The sequence below is a fragment of the Salminus brasiliensis genome, chromosome 3 (assembly GCF_030463535.1).
Source record: "Salminus brasiliensis chromosome 3, fSalBra1.hap2, whole genome shotgun sequence".
Taxonomy (NCBI): Eukaryota; Metazoa; Chordata; class Actinopteri; order Characiformes; family Bryconidae; genus Salminus; species Salminus brasiliensis.
Window position 1 is genome coordinate 40,747,857 of NC_132880.1, and position 21,823 is coordinate 40,769,679.

Below are 21,823 nucleotides of genomic sequence, written 5' to 3' on the forward strand. Positions count from 1 at the left end.
AATATTTATGGGTAAATTCATATCGGCACTGAAAACCTCAATGAATTAACCTGTAGAACATATTTCTGAACAGTTGTCTTTGGTAGTGGTGTCTTTTAAAGGGAATCCTGACTGTTAAGACATACCTAATACTATGTAAATATGTTATATAAATCAAGCATAATAATCATGAAACCAAAACTATATTTTTTTTTTCATACATCATATTTTAATAGGATTAGACGAGTACACTTAAGACATAACAGTCCTAACAGTCAGGTCCTGAACAGCCCAGAACACACTGAGGATTCTGTCAGTTGGCTTTGTACTGTTCTACCCTAAGAACTGACAAGTCAGTTTATCCAGTATAAAAGATGGAGAACATTTCACCATCATCAGTTCTAGAAGTGTGAACAGTGGAGAACAGTCTAGAGCAGTATGAATGAGGAAGACTATTCTAGGACCGTGTAAATACCGTGTAAAGACTATTCTAGAGCAGTGTGAATGAGAGAGACGACTCTAGAACTGTGTAAATGGAGGAGAACCGTGTAAATGAAGCAGACGAGTCTAGAACTGTGTGAATGGGGGAGACGAGTCTCGAACCGTGTAAATGGAGGAGAGGATTCTTGAACAGTGTGAATGAGGGAGATGATTCTAGCCCTCTGTAAACGGAGGGAAAAATGAATACATAAGTCTGGCTCATATCCCAACATTTGGGTATGATTTTCATTGGAGAACTTTAGAACATGTTAATCATTGTTTTGCTGGTTAATTTACAAATTGATTACATGAAGTATAAAAAAAAAGCATGAATAAACAAATAACAACTCATCCTAATTGTAACCCCCATTGTAACAGTAAAATTACTTGAAAATTTTAAATAAACATTGTTCGGTTTTATTGTTATGCATGGGTTGATGTAGCATAGTAAGTGGATGAGGCAGATGAGGCTTCAATTCCCTGCCAGAGCAAGAACATCATGTCAATACAATAAGGGAACTTGGGCAACATATGTGTCATTACTGTAACTTGATTAAAATTGTCTGTTCCTCAGGGTAAGAGTCTGTCACCATAGATACAACATAGAAGACAAGAAATTAGTACAACTTTAAGTCCACGTGTACGTCTTAATACTACAAACATATTTAAGTTAACGTAACTAAAACTAAAATAACTAAAACTATTTTACTGTTGAAAACAGAACGTCAGTCTGTATACCCTATTATTTACAGTTACCTTAAATATGCTGTCTACAAAAAATCTAATCTTAAGGCAGCATTAAATGTTTTCTTAATTTATCATTATGCTTTTCTGTCATAACAATAAACATATTTTTGGCTACTTCAATGCTCATTGTAAGCAGATTAGCATGCAAATGCCCTCCCTCGGAGCATTGTTTTAAAAGCTAAGGGTGTGTCCCAATTGTGTACTAATTACTAATACTAATACAGTGGCAACAGTGGCTGGAGAACGTACAGTGACGTATGTTGGCATTTCAACACTCCACTTCATTTTAGTAGACAACAGGGTAGTGTGCTAATATTATAATCATGCCCTGTCCTGCCAGACCTGCACTTTTAAGGTTAGTGTACAGTCTGTACCTTATAGTATTAGTGTGTAGTACTCAATTGGGACACAGCCTAAAATAGCTAACCAATGTGTTACTGCAGGTACACACCTGTTGTCAAACATCATTACGTAAGTAGCGTCCGCTAACTAATCAGTTGCACCTGTTCTGTCAAGCAATATGTGCTACTTAGCAGCTCTGCACATGAGCAGACCCATGATTTTTTCATGTTTTCATGTGTTTTTCATGATAATTCTGTTTTCCTCGAGTGCATTATACAATCTGAGCTATTAGTTATTGGCTTTAGTGTTACAAAAAGTAAATGGCGATTCAAGACCTATATAATAAAGACCTAAAACCTCAACTGATTTAGGCTATCAAAATATATTTACTTATCCAGTTCAAAATATCAAAATAATATACTTTTGCTGGGAGCATTTTCTGATATGGTGCTTTGAAACAGACTTCTGCTTCATTTAGACAGCCTTAACCTATAAATATACACTAGAGCAGCACGCTTTGACAGCGTTGTGGGACAGTCTTAGATAATTAGCTAGAATTATAAGGACTTATTGGTGGTTATCTAAGCCAGAAGTCTTCACAAACATAATCTTTAATGAATGCTGTAGTGATTCTTGCAAGTCAATATTGCAAGGAGATTTTTGCAGAGGAAGTAAAGACAGTGTCTGAACAGGCTGTTTAAAAGGTGCAATTTTGGCTAAACACTGCCTAGACATTGCCTTTTTTAGAGAGTGAGGAACAAGGACGTGCACTGGGTATTGAGGCATACTCACCCTCTTTTCTATCTGTATCTGTTCAGGCCAATTTTTCTGTATTTGCTTTTAGTGTAATTAAAATGTATCGGTCACAGTATACTGAGATATTCTGCTTTTTGGGGGGTTGGTTGAACATTATTATATGTTTCTATGAGTTCTAATGCAGATTATACAAACACATTTATTATATGATATTGGACTGTGACTATTACTACTGCAGATTACCACATAGATTGCTAAGCTAAATTTTAAAAAACACTGGCGTTCAGGTGCATCTTTGTTTCCTCTCACCGGAATTTCTGCAGACGCAAACTGGACCTAACACCTATGTGTAACACGAAGACTTCCAGCATTCAGTCTCACATATCCTCTGAAACACTTCTCACACTCACACAGTCACACTCACTCACAGAAGACGGGCCCATACACATCGACAGTTGTGTTAACACATAAACGACCCCTTCCATGCCAAGGATCCATACCTAGCCTCTTAAATGCAGTCCACACAATGCAATTAAAATTCACAAACTTAATCTAGCAAAACAATAAGGCATCAAATATAGATCGGCACAACACTAAAATTAAAATGCCACTGCAAAGCAAGTACGAAAAACAGACATATGTATTAACAAAGCACAAAACACAACGTCTAACTGCCATCGCACTTCCTAGTGTGTAGAGATTTAAAGCTTCAGGGACTCCAGGGTCCCTGAACTGTGTGCAGATTAGTGTATGTAGGTGCACATAGATCACAATGTTCAAACAGCAATGGTGTTTGTGTGAGTTGCGTGTGTTTGGTTACACAGTCTGCTGAAGCTCGATGCACTGCGTTTGTCTATTAGTTCCATTGAGCTGATAGTGAGAGCTCTTCTGTTGTCTCTTTTTGTAACACCACACTCCCAAGGCCAAGCCCACAAGCGCTGCTACTATTCCAACGATGATGGCCGCAATTGTCGGCCCACGACCGGCTACTTGGCAAGGGTCTACCCCACAAGCTCCATTCTCAGCTTTTTCTTTGTGATCCAGGCTACGATCTGTGCCTCCTTCCATTGCACTCCGATTATCATGGGTCTCAACAGAGACATCGCCTTCTACGGTCGGAATCTGCTCCAGGAAGTGGCCAAGGTCTTTAGTTTCCCAGGAGACACTAACTGTGGGTGTGGCCACATTGCTAATGATGTGAACCTCTTGAGTAGGTGTGGTGTCCAGAGGCACCATGCCTGAAGGTGTGACGGGGTGTTCCAAACCCATTCCTTCTTGGCTGGTGCTGACATTCTCAGGTGCAGATCCAGGGGTGTACGGCACTGGTCTTTTGTTGAGAACTGTGTCATCAAGGCTGGCTGTGATCTGAGTGAGGCTGGTGAAGGCAGTGGGGCTCATCTCAATATCATTTGCCGTGTCAGTAACACCATGAAAGATCTCTTTAGATCTGTCAGACACATCCTTAGATTCCACCTCCACTGGTCTTTTGGCTTCTCCTTCCATCTCTTCTGCTATTGGTTCTTCTGTAAAAAAGTGGGTTCCTCCAGACAGATCTGTTGTCCCATCAGGAAATGTTCCTCGAGGTGCATCAGTAACTCTGTGATATGTCTCCTCATGGCCGTAAAATACTCCACCAAAAGGCTTCTCTTCAGGGCCATTAGTCCCGGCCTTGGTCTCGTTGTCTTCTTCGTCCTGCACTTTAGGCTTCTCTGACACACCTTCAGTCCCTTCCTTGTGGTGGCCATGAATTACCCCACCCACAACTGCTTCTTCAGGGCTGTCGGTCACGCTTTCAAACTCCTCCACCTTTAAGTGGTCACTCTCAGCATCCACCCCTGGTTCTGCCTCATCTGTAGACCCCTGTCCTGCTTTCTCCTCCTCTTGGGGAACAGGGTACCCATCCAGCCATGATTCCTCTGTGCTGCCCACACTATGACTGACAGGCTGATCAGTTGCAGGCTGAGTTGTGTCTCCGTCATCATCCTCTGCGGTCATCTCAGCCTCAGGCTGCCTGTCATCTGTTTTGGCTGTGATGTAGTTCTCATCCTGGGTGGGAGCTTTAATGGGTGTTTCTGTAGAGACGTAGGGATGCTCCTCCTCATGGAAAGCCTCTGAAGGGAACCAGAACATGTGCTTCTGGCTGACCTGAGACACTGGGGGCTCTGTTATGGACACTCCAGGATCTTCCTCATCAGTTCCCTCATCATTCTCTGCCATTACTGGTTTATCTGGCTCAGGCTCGGGCGTAGAATCTTCTCCCTCCTCGTTATTAGTGACCTCAGGCGTTAGGCTCACACGATGCACCTCCTCCAGGCCCTCATAGAGGTGATGGTCATCAGGGAGCTTGTCCTCATAGTCAATGAAAGCCTCAGCACTATCTGAAATACAATGAAATGCACTTGAACAAAGGATCCCTCTCAAATTTGGTTAAAGCAATGACCATCCAGATTATAGCAATGATCCATCCTGGTCCTGGAGTACCATTTCCCTGCACATTTTTAGTGCAGTGGTCACTTACCTCATCCAGTATTGAGCTCTAACCTTAATCAGTCTCACCTGATCGATCTAAATACTTTGCATCAGAGGTGAAACCTCAAGGAAGGTAGATCTCCAGGAGGGTTCATGGCCTCTGTTTTATAAATATCTTGCTTCCAACAATCTCGAATTAACTAAGGAGCAAATTAACAGCCCTTCCTGATGTCAACAGGGTGTCTTACAGCAGGGGGAAAACACTAAAACATGCAGAACAGCTGTACCCCAGAACCAGGTTTAAGAAACACTTCATTATCTTTCACTTATTGTTTATTTATTACTGTTGGCATATAGTTACTATAACCCTTAAAACAATGCCAAAAGGTACTACTACCTAAGTGAAACCTTCTATACCCTAAAATGTGTTCTGTCAAGCTCGTCCAGGTGTTATATCACAGCTGTGCCAGTACTGTACATCCTCTTACCTTTGACACAGAGCTGCACTAGACCATACCACTCTCCACAGCTGTCACACAGCAGGCTGAAGGCTGTTTCTCCATTAGGCAGCATGTATCCTGGGTTACAAGCATACAGAAGCTCATCACCCAACTCTATCCCTGTCTGGCCCTGCAGATGGGTGTTGGGGAACAAAGGGGGAGACCCACATGGAGCCCCTGAAACGTGATGGGGAAGAAGACAAGATAAGTAATGACATGGACATTAAGAGCAATAGTGGCATTAAGACGAATGCAGCATGTATGAATGTTGAAAAATTGCTGTAGGCAGTTACACTTTATGGACAAAAGTATTGGGACACCTGCTCATTGTTCATTATTTTTTCTAAAATCAAGGGTAAATCAAGGGGCTTTTGTTGTAGTAACTGTCTCTACTGTCCAAGGAAAGCTTTCTACTAAATGTTGGTGCACTGCTGTGAGGACTTGATTGCATTTAGTGACCCCCAACTCATCCCAAAAAAGTATTGGATGGAGCACTGTCCAGAGAAAACTGTTCCAGTGCTCCACAGCTCAATGCTGGGGGTGCTTTTAGCCCTCTAGCCCACACTTGGCATTAGGCATGGTGCCAATAAGTTTTAAATATGTTTATCTGTCCCAGAGAGTCCAATTATTTTAGGAGTGCTTTCCTACAGGGACTAGACAAGCTGTCTCTAAACATGTTACTGGTTGTAACATTCCAGCCAAATTCAATTCAGTTTTCTTAGTAGAGTTTTTAATTCCTCTCTGCCCTGATTCTCTCACTGCAAGCCTAAAAACTGACCAGTGTCTTTCACACAGAATGCAGCCAGTCGCTCAGATGTCTCAGTCACATTCTCCACGTGCATGTTCACGGCCCGTAAGCTCCCAGCCATGCTCCTGCACACTGTGGTCCTGCAAGGAGGCAAAAGAGAGACTATTTAGAGGTACATGGATAAGTAAACGTGCACTGAGTAACACTTGTACACAGACCGAGTTAAATATCCTGATTTTTATTCCACACAGTAAAATATGCTTAGTCAGTTCAATCCAGTGACCGTAGAAAACATGGACAGTGCAACGTCTCTCAGAAGTGAAGCCACCACTGGTGTAGGTCCTCTACTGGCTGGTTGCAGTACGATGTATAGCTCCACCCATCCCCATATATTTGAATGAGAAAACAGCCTATTTTCCACCTCTAAACTGTCTTTTCATCCCCAGTGTCTAATTCCAACCTTAGGTGTTCTTCTATATCGTATGAAGGCGGGGTTAAGTGAGGAGGAATGAAGTGATTGACAGCCTTGGCTGGAAGATTGTCTGCAGGACTTGCATTGCGACCTTTCTTTCTGTTTTCATGAAGCAGCTGAGTTGTAGTGGAACTTGAACATGAACTGCACTTTTGAGACATTCCACCTGACAGACAAACTGGGTTTCCAGGGGAAAAATCAAGGGTTCAACTCAATGAGGGCGATCTGAAACACTTGGTCTGGGAGAAGCAAATTTGGCTACATGGTGGACAGCTATGGCTTTATTTCTTTTTCTTTTATCTTCTTTTTTTGTTAGTCAAAAATGTCCTTTTTTCTCCCAATTTGGTACTGCCAAATAACCCATCTGATTGTAGCTCCCCCTAGCACTAGTGATGCTCCCAACATTAGAAGGGCAAGGACTTAACCAGCCACCGCTTCTTTTTGACACACCCGGAGGTCCCCAGCTTCACTAGCACCAGCTAACAGACGACTGTGCTGGTCAACATCGCTTAAGAGTGATGAGGGGAGAGAGCACCATCTACCACCCAGAGAGAGCATGGCCAATTGTGCTCTCTCTGACTTCGGCTGCTGAAGGCAAAGCAGCATGGCTCAGCATTTGAACTCGCAACTGGGCCATAGTGGTAGAACATTAGACTGCTGAGCCACTCTGAGCCCGCGGTTTTGGCTTCATTTCTATATGAAAGCACGGCATTCCAGGTTTTCTACAGTCACTGGTTCAACCTAAATCGTCTTATGCCCTCTTCCAGTATTTACGGGGCACACCTACTTTTTGTCCTAATCCTTAGTATCACACCCACAACTCTGTGATCAAACACCAAGCACTCTTACCAGTGAGGCAGATATTTTCAAAATATGTAAAAAAATAATAAGAAAATTTCCATTTTATGTATCATTATATGTATCTTATGCTGACAAGAAGAACAGGAATGGATCAGAGGGAAGACTACCAGAAGCTGATCTGGCCTGCAGAATAGAGATGATTAAGCCCTTGCCCTTCTGCTCAACCACTCGCGCTGAGTGCCACACTGCCACTCCATCAGAAGCTTACACTATCTGGTGGCAGAATGCACACTCATTTAGAGACGTGCTCTGGCTTTTGTCCTCCACATTAGCAGTGATTAGGGGAGACTGCTTAGTGGATACAAATTGGACAAAAAACAACCCGTGAATATTATTTCTTATGGAAATACACTATAAGGACAAAAGTATTGGGACACCTGCTCATTTCATTGTTTCTTCTTAAATCAAGGGTATCTAAAAAGAGTTAATCCTGCTTTTGTTGGAGTAACTGTCTCTACTGTCCAGAGAAGGCTTTCTACTAGATTTTGGGGCATTTCTGTGAGAATTTGATTGTGTTCAGACAGAAGAGCATTAGTTACTCCAAGATTTTAGATGGTATTGGATGGAGCACCAGCTAGCATTCCAGAGTACACACTTCCACTGCTCCACAGCTCAATGCTGGGGTGTGGGGGGGGGGGAGTGGTGTTATACCCCTCTAGCCCACACCTGGCATTAGGCATGGTGCCCAAGGGATGTCCACAGACATTCAGACATATAGTGTATAAAGGAGGAAATCTAAAATTGAACAACCGAATTCTTAATAGTGTAACCAAACCCAACAGTTTCCAATTTTGGGCCCATTTTCTGTCCAACTTGTGTGTTCCTCTTTGTGAGTGTAGCCTACGTGTATGAGAGAGAAAAGCAGATAATGGCTGATAACATGTCCTTAGTCGGATAGTAACCATTACCATGGCTACCTTCAGCAAAACGTCAACGAAATGAGTGCTTGTGTCAGTAATGGTTTGTGGAAATGCTTTGTTCACATATAATTAACAACTGATTGCATCTTTAAATGACAGAGATCTAAAAGACTGGTGGCACATTATTATCCCACATTGTAACATTGCCTTGTTACAACAGTGTGAGTCAGAAATGGAGATAATCTTTGTGCGCCTGCGCTCGCACGTGCACTTGGGTGTGGATGTGCAAGGGGGTGTCAAGGTTTGACTGTTGGAAAACCATGGGGACCGCACATGAGGATCCTCTCGGGACAGAGTAAAGTTACCTTGGAAACAAAGGTAACAAAGTTCACTTATTACTGGACCTGAATTCTGCTGTGAATATGCTTAAGAGGTCACCTAAAGGTCAATTTGTGTGCGGGTTATGTGAGATTTATGAGCCATCTGTGATGAATCTGTATGTAATTTAATTGGACTGACATTCCTTTTGGGTGGACTCACAGATACGACTCAGCTAAAGGTACACAAGGTCACATCCACCACATACATGCATAATCTTACATTCTACATGCTTAGCTTACATGAACTGCTTCATAGGCTAAAGTGAATTACGGTTCTGACATGGTTGAATAAGGTTCCTTAATAGTACTGGACATACAGTTACATTTTTCATTGGTATGTTTACTATAAAAAAGTATTCTTTTTTTAAGTATTACTTATACTTATTACTATATTACTATATACTATATTATTATTATATATACTTATTTTTTTACAAAAAATTAAAATATATCATTGATATAAAATCAGTGACCTAATTCAACATAGGTCTAGGCAACTGGTGCTAATATACTTAGCTAGAGTAATTGAGATCACCTGAGTGCAGTACATGTGTCCTCAAGACACCTGTCTGCAAGGTCCAGTCACTGGTTAATCAGTATTCCAGGGCTACAGATACACCATAAAGACAAAAAAAGAACAGTCCACACAACTCAGAGAAAAGGTTATTGAAGAGTGTAAGTCACTGGATGGAGTTCTGTCACATTCATCATTAAGCAATGGATGAAATATGGCACATAAAATCTGTAAATCTGCCTAGAGCAAGACGTCCTCATAACCTGAGTGACCGTGCAAAAACGTAACTGGTGAGGGAGGCCACCAAAGACACCCATGAAAAATAATTTTCATAGGCAATGTACATCATGTGGAGGTTCCTTACAGGTTTGTCACACATGTTCCTCTCCTTTACAAAATTGCTTGAAAATAACTATCCCCCAAAAGTGGTTCTTCTACAACACTGATCCACGGAACCCTTTTCTGGTACAATTTTATTTAAAGAGCAATACAAGTGAAGCCAAAAAATGTTAAAAATCCTTTCTGGCAGGTTGTTCAGTTGGGGTTTTAGGTTCCAAGGTTTGTTTTTGTAGTTTACAATTCTCAAGAAGTAACACAGTTGCAGTGAATGTGATAATAACGTAGGGATTTGAGTCTTCAGGTTATGGAATATACATTAACTGTGGAATAGCACCAGCAGTGAGGAAGTGCTAATGTATTCTGTGACAGCGCTCCAGGTCCCACCCTCCAGGGTCCGGAATGCCTGAGGTGCAAATAGAAACTTTCTACCTGAATTCACAAAACATATTCTCTCTCCTCCACTCAAATCTTGTTGCTGTTGCTGTTCTCAGACACTCAGTTGCTGTGGTTATGATGAAGAGATGTAATAGGTGTGTAAGAGTGAGTGTGTTTGTGACGGGGCCTCTTACCCGATGCTGGGACCAGTAAGCCAGCCTTGTGCGCAAGCAGAGAAGGAACACTCCACCACAGCATGACGGAGCTCCATTCCCGATGCCAACCGTGCACCCTGAACCTCGCATGCCTGCGAAGCTGCTTCATAGCCTGCGTCTGAGCCGTTCCTCAGCTCCAGTAGGAAGACCCGGCCTGTGAAAGGGATTGAAGCGATAGTTCAGGCTAACATTAATGTTTTCCTTACAATCATTCAATCAGTCATGATGTGTTTGTCTGAAGTTAGCTTCTTTAGTTTTCTTTTCTGTGCTAATTGGCACAGCTGAATAATGAGATTTCAGTACACTGCACTGCCACCAAAATTCACATGCATTCAGCCCAATAGTAAAAGCCTTTTGAGGCTAAAAGCAATGGCTACTAAGGGAGACAATGAAAGTAAGGCTAAGAAGGCTAAATGGTAACGCTAGCCCACTGTAGAAGGCCAAAGGGCCAACAAGAGGAAACGCTGCTGTTGGCCACTTCAGGAGAATCTATTTTAGTCTGTTTTCTGATACAGGCACAAACATCACCGCCAGAAAACTGCTTGCTTCATAACTGTAGCTTTTTCTGAGGCGTTTTTTCAGCAAGCAAGGAGCTACAGCTTGGAAGCGAGCAGTTATTCGTGCTGGGGTAAATCCCTAGCAGAACCAGCTTTTACCATCTCCTCTTTCTAACATCTACTTCTTTGAAAATGAACTGGACTACATGGGACTAGAGGTAATGACACATCAAAAGAGGGACTTAGAAGAGCTGCATGAAGGAGGCAAACCCGGGGAAGTGATCAGGTGCTAGTCTAGAAGCTAACCCTGTAGCTGACTGTCTACAATCTCTTCAGCTAGCTAACTGCATACTGTGCTGAGAAGTCACACAAAGGACAGTAACACTATCCGGTGAAACTTTTGATAAATGTGATCACCATAACGTGTGTGTGTGTGTGTGTGTGTGTGTGTGTGTGTGTGTGTGTGTGTGACACAATCTAGGCAATGGGCAGGATTCCTTGGGCAAGACTCCTAACACTGCATTGGCCCACCTCTGTAATACGAGTAACCTTGTAAGTCGCTCTCGTCAGCTAAATGGCATAAATGTAAATGTACTTTAGCCTCAAGGTGAGAGGTGAGTGGTATCATTGAAAAGTGGAAGTGTTTAGGAGCCACAGCAACTCAGCCAAAAAGTCTCAGACCATGTAAAGTTTCAGAGCGGGGTTGCCCTGTTCTGAGGCGCATAGTGCATAAAAGTGGCCAGCTCTGCTGACTCAGTGACTGCAAAGCTCCAAACCTGCTGTTAGAGCTGCAAAGGAGGGACCAGCTCTATATTAATGCCTACGAATTTAAAACGGGATGTCATAAGAGCTCTTGTATGTGTAATGTGTAGATGTCCCAATACTTCTGTCCAATTAATGTATCGTAACCGACTGGATTATTTAACAGCATAATCTGGAAACTGTATTCCTGTTTCCAGCAATATCTGAAGCAATAGAGAGTGAGTAAGTGAGTAAAGCATACATGGAGGAAGGACATATCAAGGAGCTAGTAAAGTCAAATGAGGTTAGCTGTTACAGTGTGTGTCAGCAGGAAGGGGGTGTTTGCATTTTTAGAGGCAGGGTGGACTCTTACGTGACGCCAAACAAAAGGTAAGAACAAGAAGAGGAATGAAGATCAGCTCCAAACAGGACCCATGACTCCAAGGTGCAAATATGAAGTCACATATACACACAAACACCACAGTCAGCACCATTCCGCAACCGCACCCCAACCAGCACACACACTCGCACACTGTCTCACTGATTGAAAGAAGCCAACATTCACACAAAAACTGCCACAAACGCCCACCAGCTTCAACATCACTTTCCCATTTAGTCACTGTTTCACACGTAGGACTAAAATAACAGCTGGAGGCCGTCACTGTGGTGAACCATTCGAACAGTGTCTCCTCTGACCCCTCTGACAAATCTATGCCAAAACATCAGCTCCGGATGGTTTGCTCTTTGACTGGTGACCACTAACATTATATTCTATGAAGTAAGTGGTGAAGTGAGCAGTGATGGTTGTCTCTAACAACAAACTGATTAATATGATCAATGTAATTACATGATTAATATGCATGAACTTTCACAGACTTTGTGCATAGTGCATGTTTTTTGTATCATTTTTCTTCCACTTATAATAGGTTATCTACCACCTAGCTGTCCAATGTTTTTTTATATCTTTACATGACCTTTTCCTTATGCCTTACAAAAACAGTGTTTTTATTACTGTGCCTTTGAGACTGATATACAGAATTGTGTAAAAGGTTACACTTTGCTTATTACATTTCCTGTCAAAACAGCCACCAAAGGGCTCCGAGGGGTCCAGTGGACTGAGGCACTGCCACAAGCATTACTGGTTTGAATCCCAGGCCATGTTGTTTGCCATCAAATGCCAGAGCCAGAGAGAGCACAATTGACCTTGTTCTCTCAGGGGTGGGCACATCCTCCCCATATTACTCCCAGTGTGATGTTGGAAGTCAGAAAAGCAAGAAAATACACAATAATATCACATCTATCAATATCTAATTTGTTTACTTGTTATTTTGTGCATCCTGCTGCCACTTTAAATACATCCGACTGTTCTTAAAAGCAGTGAGTTAAAGGTGTCCCTGAAGGCCTCTGCTATTATGTTTTCTTTTAAGGACGCTAGTGTTCACATGTATGGAATTCTATGTATCTGATGCTCTCATCCAGAGAGATTTACATTTGAATTATGTTACATTCAGGTTGGTGAATGCTGCTGGAGCTAGGAGTCTTGCACAAGGACTTACTGGTGTATGTAGTGTACTTGTCTGGTCGGGGAATTGAACCCTAGTCTGCCACCGGGAAAGTGATGTTATCCACTATGCTAGTCCCGGTGTCACCCATTCACATGTATAACAACATCTAAAGTTACTGATTTGCTCTTGATTAGGAAGACATTCATTCAACACTAAGCAAAGATACTGGTGTTCTCAGGACAATGAACTGGCCAACAAATAGACGAGACCTCGGCATCATTGACTGGGTTTGGGTTGATTTGTGTGAGAATCAGAAAATGTTAGTAAGGCTGAACTTTGGAGGTACAACGGAAGCTGTAATGAAGGTAAAGGTAGACTCACTAAAAACCGAACCCTTTTTTATTATATTTAGCCGTTGAGTCTTCTGTGTTGTTTCTTGTTAACTACATGTTCTCAGCTTTTTTCCTAGATGCTGAAAAATGAATTAGACCCTGTTTACACTTGGTCACTTCATACATCTTGAGTATCTGGATAAGGCCAAGCCATATCTAAATTCCAGTATAAATGCACCCAAGATGCATGCCACCGGCCAGCCACCTAATCTGAACCGATCTATCTGTCCGTTTATAGTTGCACAACTAGAAAAAAAGTTTATTTTACAATATGTAAATTATGCATTTAAACCAGATACAAATCTGATCACTCAAACTACTTCAGGAGGTGGGATGAGACACATTTGAGCCACGTCATAGCAGTGTAATCACATTCGTCTCTACAAGACTCATTCGATAACCAAAACGCCTCCCAGTACCACCTAAACACCAGTAATAATTGCCAGTGAATTTGCAAATTCCATCCTAACCAGCAAAAACTGACAGGAGATTACCAAGTATAAATGCATGTGGCTAAAAATGAAGTCATAGCTAATAACTGTTCTTATCAAATATTAGAAAGAATGAGGTCTCAGACCTAAGTAGGCCGATATATGTAACAGTGGTGGTTTTGTGACATCATAAATCCAGGAAAATCTTCTTTCTATGGGCTTTCTATAAGTTCTAGTTGTCCAACTATAGACAGACAGATAGATCAGATAAGTTCAGATTATGTGGCTGGCTGGTGGCAGGCGGTCTAACATGAAGTCACTTGCCATTGAATCATGGAGTAATACTCAACTGCCCGTCATCACTCTTTCTTTGCTGTTAAATGCCACAGTGACTGAATGTCTGTGATGTGGATGTGATGATAGGTGTCAGGACTGAGCAGAGTTTTCTGTAAGGGCGTTGTAATTGCTACCTTTTATGGTAATACATTACATTATGTGTTACTTGCACATTGACTTGATGCCAAAACTACACCACTAAGATAGTGGTTCCCAGTCTGGGACCCAGACCAGATTCTGTAGTGAAAAAGTACACCTGAACGGTAGAAACGTGTTACCAGGTTAAGAGGCACTTAAATACCCACTAAGGCTGTAGTCAATCTGGTGTCTACATTATTAAAATATTACTGCAATTTTCTCCGCCTTTCAATTCTCAGTTTTCTGTGTGAAAATAAAATAAGCTAATTAAACTAGGTTTAACTGCATGCAAACCTATGTACCGCAGTCATGTGGCTCGCCTCAATGGACTGTGATAGGATTTCTAGAGGAGAGCTACAACTTAAACCAGCACAAAACTATTGTAGTTTTAGGTAAACTGAACTGTTCAGGTGATTCAGTCTGAGTGATTCAGACGATTCAACTCGTTAGCGAATTATTCAGGAATATGGTTAAAAAAGGAAGGAACAGAATACAATATTCAACATTGAGCCACTCTCAGACAACATTTCCCAGTGTCTCAGCCCCATAAACCAACATTCTTCTCGGCCATGGCTGCCAGCATCGGCCTGGAATTTTGACACAGAGCAAACAGAGGCAGCTATGTGTGATCATAATTAGACATCACCAACGCTGAGGCAGGGTGGCCCAGCTCCACTCCTGGAGGACACACTGCAGATTTATCTCACATATAACCCTCCTAACACACATGAATCATAACTGGTGATTCTATCAGGTGTGCTAGAGGAGAGAAGAGACGAGACGAGACAAGAAGAGAAAGCAAACACTGCAGGGCTGTAGTGCTCCAGGCCTGCAGTTAGATGCGGCTACACTAAAGGCCAAAAATGCTTTCTGCTATTAGGTCAAAAAGACTAGCCAAAGCCATTCTGTTTTCTTTATAGGGCCAAATGAAGCCTGAATTATAGGTGGAGGACAGCAGTGTACAGCTGGGCGTCCCAGCGAAAACAGTGCTGATTCCTAGATGAGAATATATATATATATATATATATATATATATATATATATATATATATATATATATATATATAGCCTTTTGATTAATAGTAATTATTATATTATATTATTATAATAACCAGTAGAAAACCAATAGGAATTACAATTACAATTAAATCTACAAGCTGACACTTATATATAATATGATATAATATGATATAATAAGCATTTCTCTACCAATTTTAGATTTATTTTACAATATGTAAATTAAGCCCCACTAAAATAAACTGTTATTATTCTTTCTTTCTAATCATTCTTTGAATGTGCAGGTGTGTGTCTGAGGATGTGAACTTTTTTTTCATTTACACTACAGAGGTTGACCAGGGGTGCCCAAACTTTTGCATAAGACTTTAAATGATAATTACAGACATAAATATAATACATAAAACAGAGATAAATACATAAAACACACACACACACACACACACACACACACACACAACTAACTTTCCTGTGTATTCACAGGACTAACCCACACAGTGGAACAGAGACATAGAGAGGCTCACCATCCGCGACCGTTAGCCGCGCGCTGAACCAAGCCACGAGCGCGAGGAGGAAGGGCAGGAGCAGCGCTCGACCATTCAGATGTCCCATAGCAGAGGGTGCAGGTGTGGAGTGGAGATGGAGAGACGTCGCGCGCTCCGCGGGAAAGAGACAGAAAGAGCGAGATACCGGTGCGCGAGGAGGATAAGCTCATGCGCGCGGGCACGAGCAGCGCACTTTCTGCATTACCGAGCTGCTGGAGAGCGCGTGCGAAAACTCTCACAGCGCTGTCAGTAAATACGTCATACTGAGAGCGAAGCGAGCACAGGAGGCGTTCAGAGAGAAAGTGAGGGGGGGGGGGGTCAGGACCATACTGGTCATGTTTGGGGATTCTGTGCTTTCAGCCTCTGCTGACCAACTGCAGCAACGCGCTCTCCCTCTCACTCTTTCTCTCTGACTTTCTCTGACTTTCTCTCTCAGAGTCTGAAAGTCTGAAAGCAAGATCTCAGACAGTATTTCTCAACCTCACTCATACTCACTCTTTCTCTCTCTGAGACTCTCTTAGACACCTTCTATCTGTCAGACATTCTGTCTTTCTCTCAGACACTCCCCTTCTCTCTGAGTCTCTCAGACTCTCTTTCTATCTCTCCCTTTTTTGCTCTCCCTCTCAGGCTCTATGTCTCTCAGACTCTTTCTTGCTCACCCTCTCAGACTCTTTCTATCTCTCTCAGACTCTCTTCCTTGCTCACCCTCTCAGACTCTTGCTCTCCCTCTCAGACTCTATCTCTCTCAGACTCTTCCTTGCTCACCCTCTCAGACTCTTTCTATCTCTCTCAAACTCTCTTCCCTGCTCACCCTCTCAGACTCTTCCTTGCTTACCCTCTCAGACTCTATCTATCTCTCTGAGACTCTCTTCCTTGCTCACCCTCTCAGACTCTTCCTTGCTCTCCCTCTTAGACTCTTTCTATCTCTCTAAGACTCTCTTCCTTGCTCTCCCTCTTAGACTCTTTCTATCTCTCTAAGACTCTCTTCCTTGCTCACCCTCTCAGACTCTTTCTATCTCTCTCAGACTCTCTTCCTTGCTCTCCCTCTCAGACTCTATCTATCTCTCTGAGACTCTCTTCCTTGCCCACCCTCTCAGACTCTTTCTGTCTCTCTCAGACTCTTTCTTGCTCACCCTCTCAGACTCTTTCTATCTCTCCCAGACTTTCTTCCCTGCTCACCCTCTCACTCTTTCTTGTTGCACCTCTCAGACTCTCTAGCTCCCTCAGACTCTTTTTTTGCATTTCCTCTCAGACCCTTTCTTGCTCTACCTCTCAGACATGTTTTCTATCTCTCTCAGATACTGTTTCTCTCCCTCTCACTGTCTCTCAGACTCTCACGCTCACTCAAGTTCAAGTCAGATGTATTGGCATGACAGTCAAGTAAAATGCCAAATCATTATAAAAATAGCACACATTATTTAATTTGAATTCATTTGAGGGGCAGTGGTGGTTTTATAGTTAGTACACTGGCTGATTACATGGTTGTGGGTTTGATACTTGGTTCTGCTGAGCTGCTACTGTTGGGCCCTTGAGCAAGGCCCTTAACCCTCTCTGCTCTGACTCCAGCTTTGTAAACTGGACTCTGTGAAAAGAAGAATTTGATTGTACTGTACAGGAGTAAATAACAATAAAAGCATTACCCCAAATCACCTCAGGGTGCTTTACTGGCATGACAAATAATGCTACATTTGTATTGCCAAAGCCTGACTTACAAAGAAATGTGAACAGATTACAGTCTGGGAGGAGAACAGTTCAACCAAATAAAGAGCTTAAGCTTAAACCTTAAGAACTGAAGCATACATAGGCCAGTGTAAGCTAATAGTATGTGTGCTTGTGTGTGTCAGGGTGACATATAGTGTCTCTCTCTCTCCACTATAACCTTAACTAAATCCTAACTTTAACCGTAGTGGTAATGTGTAAACCCTGAATAAACCTTTAAAACCCTGCAAAAGTGAGAGTTAAACATAAACATACTCACCTTACATGTTTTTCCTTCCCATTTATACACTTTGTTGGCTTGTCCGTGTGTATTCCTTATAAAAAAGTCGTTTATTACAGTATGCTATTAGTATACTTCTTTTACACTAAAAACAAGTGAGCATGCTTTCAATTTTTACTGTTCATGTTCTTATCTGAGATCTACCAACCAAAAGTGTTATTAAGCATACTTGGCTCATGAATACAGAAAAGTCTAAGTATTTTTGGTCTATACTTGGGCTTAATCTTTTTGTCTACAGTAAACATTTTATTTAATGAAGTATTTTATCCATATACATACAGTTTACATTTACCTGGCGTGTGGTTTGGGGTGGAATAGCTTAAAGAAAACAGTACATGAAACTGAACCTGAGTGTTTATACACAGTGTAATTAAATCACACAGAAACAGACAAACATTGGGCTGATTTTACTGTCATTTCTTCCATCATGTGAGGGCACTGGAACAGACTGGATTCATAATGGCTGATAATATATGCCATTATCATATTTATATACGTTGTGGCAAGAGCGAGACAGAGTCACCGGTGCTCCTTCCTGATCAGGGATAGCTGCAGCTTGTCAGGAAAAAGAAAAAAAGCTTAAAAGTTAGCCTCCAAGCCCCGAAACGGAAGTAGAAATAGACACTTCTGACACTGATATTTGAAGTATATGAATTTATGTTTGTATTTATGCATAATAAGCTCCCCATACAAAAAATAGTTTAAGGTCGTAGTAACTTTAGGCTCCTGCAGATGGTGTTGCACGAGGACGCTCAGGAAAATAGGTGTGGCCGAAAGAGGAAACTAATGGACAGGGACCGCCGACGTGTTTCATGCTTCACTTCACTTCCAGACAAGAATTGCTTCTAGTCCTTCACCAAAATTTCTGAAAGAACACTCTGCAGAGAACCGCATACAATCAACATATGGAGCAGAGTGCTCACTTCTTTTCAAGAATGATGAGAATTTCCTGTTAACTGTGATTTTAGCCACTGCTGGTAGACCTGTATGACCATACGCTTCCGTACACAAATTCAGCTACTTCCTACACTTTATGGTCTTTGTCACATCCAAATGCAATCGCTACTTTTTGCCAATCATTAACATCCGCACTGTACCATCTCTTATCAATCGATGAATCTTGCCGCACACCCGGCAGGTATTTGTAGCCCCATCATCCTTGAATGACAGCATTTGCAGGAGCCGTAAAAAGAGGAAGCCTTTTTTAATATTAGATAAATCAACACAGGACTTGTGATTTGACTCATGGCTGCTCTTTTAGTTCACCTATAAGTTTCAGCCAGTCTCCCTGTGAAAATGTTTTTGTTTGGTTATTATTATGGTTATTGTCTATTAAAACCCTTTGTCTTAATCACAGTAAATTGAGGAATCTGCTTCTCCATTGGTGTTGGTCAATTCATTTCTTTTATATAAGCTCCAAAATATTCATAAACCTTCATAAACCTCCAACATGATGTTATTTTTTTTTCAATTCTTCTTCAAGTACATGACAGACGGGTTGTGTGAGTTTTTGTGTGTATTTTTGGGTTACCAGTGGACGGGTGGACTGGAAAACTGCACAAGGTCATGCTGCTAAGTTTAATTCAGTAGAAGCACAAAATTAAACTTAGATGTGATCTAGTTGTGTACTGTAGGTTTCTCACTCTTACACCTAAAGTTAAATACTTAAATACATACTTTTATAACTATAAAGTGGGCCAATTTAGACCCCTGAAATATAAGAGAGAGAGTGAGCATGTTTTTAGTGAGTAAGTGGTAGGAGGAGAGGCCTGCACAAGTAGGGTCTGTCTGAATTGCTTCTGATAATATTTGCTTAAAGAGTAGAACTGTGTGTGTGTGTGTGTGTGTGTGTGTGTGTGTACGCACTGGAATGAGAAGGAGAGTGTGCCACTTTATCAAAGCTAACAGACACACTATTACATACAGAGAATGCTACATGTGTTTCATTCTCACACTCCTCCACCCCAGTACACACACACACACACACACACACACACACACACACAAAGCAAACTTTGTACTCCAACCTAATCACGTATTGTCATTTCAAATTCTGCACTGGTGGAACTGGTGGAACACTGATATTCCTGAATCGTTAACATTACCTAATGTAGAAGCACTGATAGTTTTGAGATCCTCCTTCTGGCGCCTCCTGCTGTTATACTCAGGTAAAACATGACAGAAGTGCAGTTGTGGTTTAGTTGAGGTTTACATTCACTTATCACTAACATGAGTATCATGGCAATATTGGGCAGCAAACTTTAGTGGAGCTTGAAGGTGTTGAGTTTGGAGCAGGCCTTAATGGTTCTTGCATGCAAGCCTTTTAGTTTAGCTGAGGGTAACAGCTTGGGTCTTCTTCCAAACCTTCTTCCAAAGTGGCTACACCTGCCATTAACGTATACTTATGTTTGCAACAACCTATGATTGAAATGATGATCTTAGAATGGATCTAAATGGTTCCAACAGTCTGCCTCAATCTAGACTGAGCTCCATTGTACTGCATGTTGGTCAGTCTGGTGAGTGCTGGCAAATAGACCTTTTTGAGTGTGCTCATTTAGCTGTCAGCTGTAGTCAATCATGATCACTAACAGGAAGTTAAGATACCCTGGCAAGTTAAAAGACATAATGGAACCTTTAGCACGACTGAATGAATAATTTTGGTGTGTGTATGTACACCGATCAGCCATAACATTAGTTATTACCTAATATTGAGTAGGCCCCTCTTGTGCCACCAAAACAGATCTAACCATTCAAGGCAAGGAATCCACAAGACCTCTGAAGGTGTCCTGAGGTATCTGGCAGCAAGACGTTAGCAGCAGATACTTTAAGACCTGTACATTGTGAGATAGGGCCCCTATGGATCATATGAATAAGCCTTAGGTGCCCATGACTCTGTCGCTAGTTCACCAGTTATCCTTTCTTGGAGCACTTTTGGTAGGTACCTACCTGTTTTTTTGGAGATGTTGTGACCATCTACCTATTACAATTTGCTTCTTGTCAAAGTGGCTCAGATTTTTATGCTTGTTTATTTTTCCTGCTTTTAACACGTCACCTTCCAGAACTGCTGCCTAATGTTGCCACACCTTGAAGAATGCCACTGTAGAAGAAAATAATCAATGTTTTCCACATCAACTGTGCTAATGTTATGGCTGACCGATATATATGTTGTATTACTTGTGCAAAGAAAGTTAAAAAAAATCAAAAGAATTCAAAGAAATCACTGAATCCCAATATTGCCATGACTTCCATGTCCACAATGAGTGTACGTAAACATCCTGGACGGACTCCTCTAAATACTGCAATGAGCTACAGTACTTTAAGGTGCTCAAATTGCTGACACAAGTATTCAACTATGCACAGTTTGTGAAATCTCAGTTGAAAATCAATACTAACAGCAGCATACTTGAGAAGAGCCACAGTCAAAGGTCACTGCTCAATGCCAAGCATTGGCTAAAGGGGTATATATCCCCCCAGCGTCGGACTGTGAGGCAGTGGAACTGCATTTTCTGAGAGATGGAGCTCCATTTAGTGCCCCTGAGATGAGCCGAAGTGCCTAAATGAGCTATTGTGGCTAAATGCAATGAAATACTTAAAAAATGTTGCAAAATATAGCATAACGCTGTATTTGCAAAAGACAGCAAGTTAAAGATCAAATAGTGCTTTAATATGTAATATACAGTATCATAATAAGAGAAAATATATTCAGTAATGCCCCCTTTGGTAAGCATCACGTCTTTCTATCAAGTCTTTCTGTTCCTGTTGAGGGATTGTAGCCCATTCGTCTGTGTAAAAGGCTTCTAGTTATGTGAGGATCTTGGTTTGTCTTGCTGCACTGCTATTTTCAGGTCTATTTACAGATTTCTGATGATGTTTAGGTGGCAAAAACAGCTTGCATCTCTTGTCCATTGTGGATTTTGAGATGTGTTTAGGATCATCATCCCACTGTGGAAGCTTTTTGACAGAATGTCAGCTGTTTGCTTCCTGAATGTGCTGGTTTTTAATCAAATGCATTTTTTTTCTTGACAGTGAAATGTTCTGGGTGCCACTGGCTGCAACACAAGATCAAAGCATGATTGATCCACTCACAAACTTAACAGTTGGAGAGGCGTTCTTTGCATGAAATTCTGCATTCTAAACATCTTCTTCTCTTTTTGCCAAACATATCTTCATCTCATTGCTGCACAGAAA

The 21,823-nt window shown here is 41.6% G+C and overlaps 1 protein-coding gene across 1 annotated transcript; it reads right to left on the minus strand.

Annotated features, from left to right (window-relative positions):
• Positions 1–1,815: 1,815 nt before the first annotated feature.
• On the minus strand, positions 1,816–16,878 carry susd5 (sushi domain containing 5). Its single transcript, XM_072674462.1, has 7 exons — positions 16,816–16,878; positions 15,616–15,899; positions 14,630–14,664; positions 10,017–10,191; positions 6,052–6,161; positions 5,262–5,450; positions 1,816–4,682 (listed from the first exon to the last, which is right to left on the minus strand). Exons 1-7 carry the CDS (start codon positions 16,876–16,878, stop codon positions 3,121–3,123), a joined length of 2,418 nt encoding a protein of 805 aa, XP_072530563.1. The 3' UTR covers positions 1,816–3,120.
• Between the last annotated feature and the right edge of the window lie 4,945 nt (positions 16,879–21,823).

Bases quoted from the DNA above. Each gene is read 5' to 3' on its own strand.
- susd5 (XM_072674462.1), bottom strand. From the start codon at position 16,878: ATGCAAAAAAAGAGTCTGAGGGAGCTAGAGAGTCTGAGAGGTGCAACA. The intron at 14,665-15,615 runs GTGAGCCTCTCT...TCAAAATTCCAG, and splicing joins GCGGCTAACGGTCGCGGATG to GCCGATGCTGGCAGCCATGG. The intron at 6,162-10,016 runs GTAAGAGGCCCC...GCCTCCTTGCAG, and splicing joins CTTACTGGTCCCAGCATCGG to GACCACAGTGTGCAGGAGCA.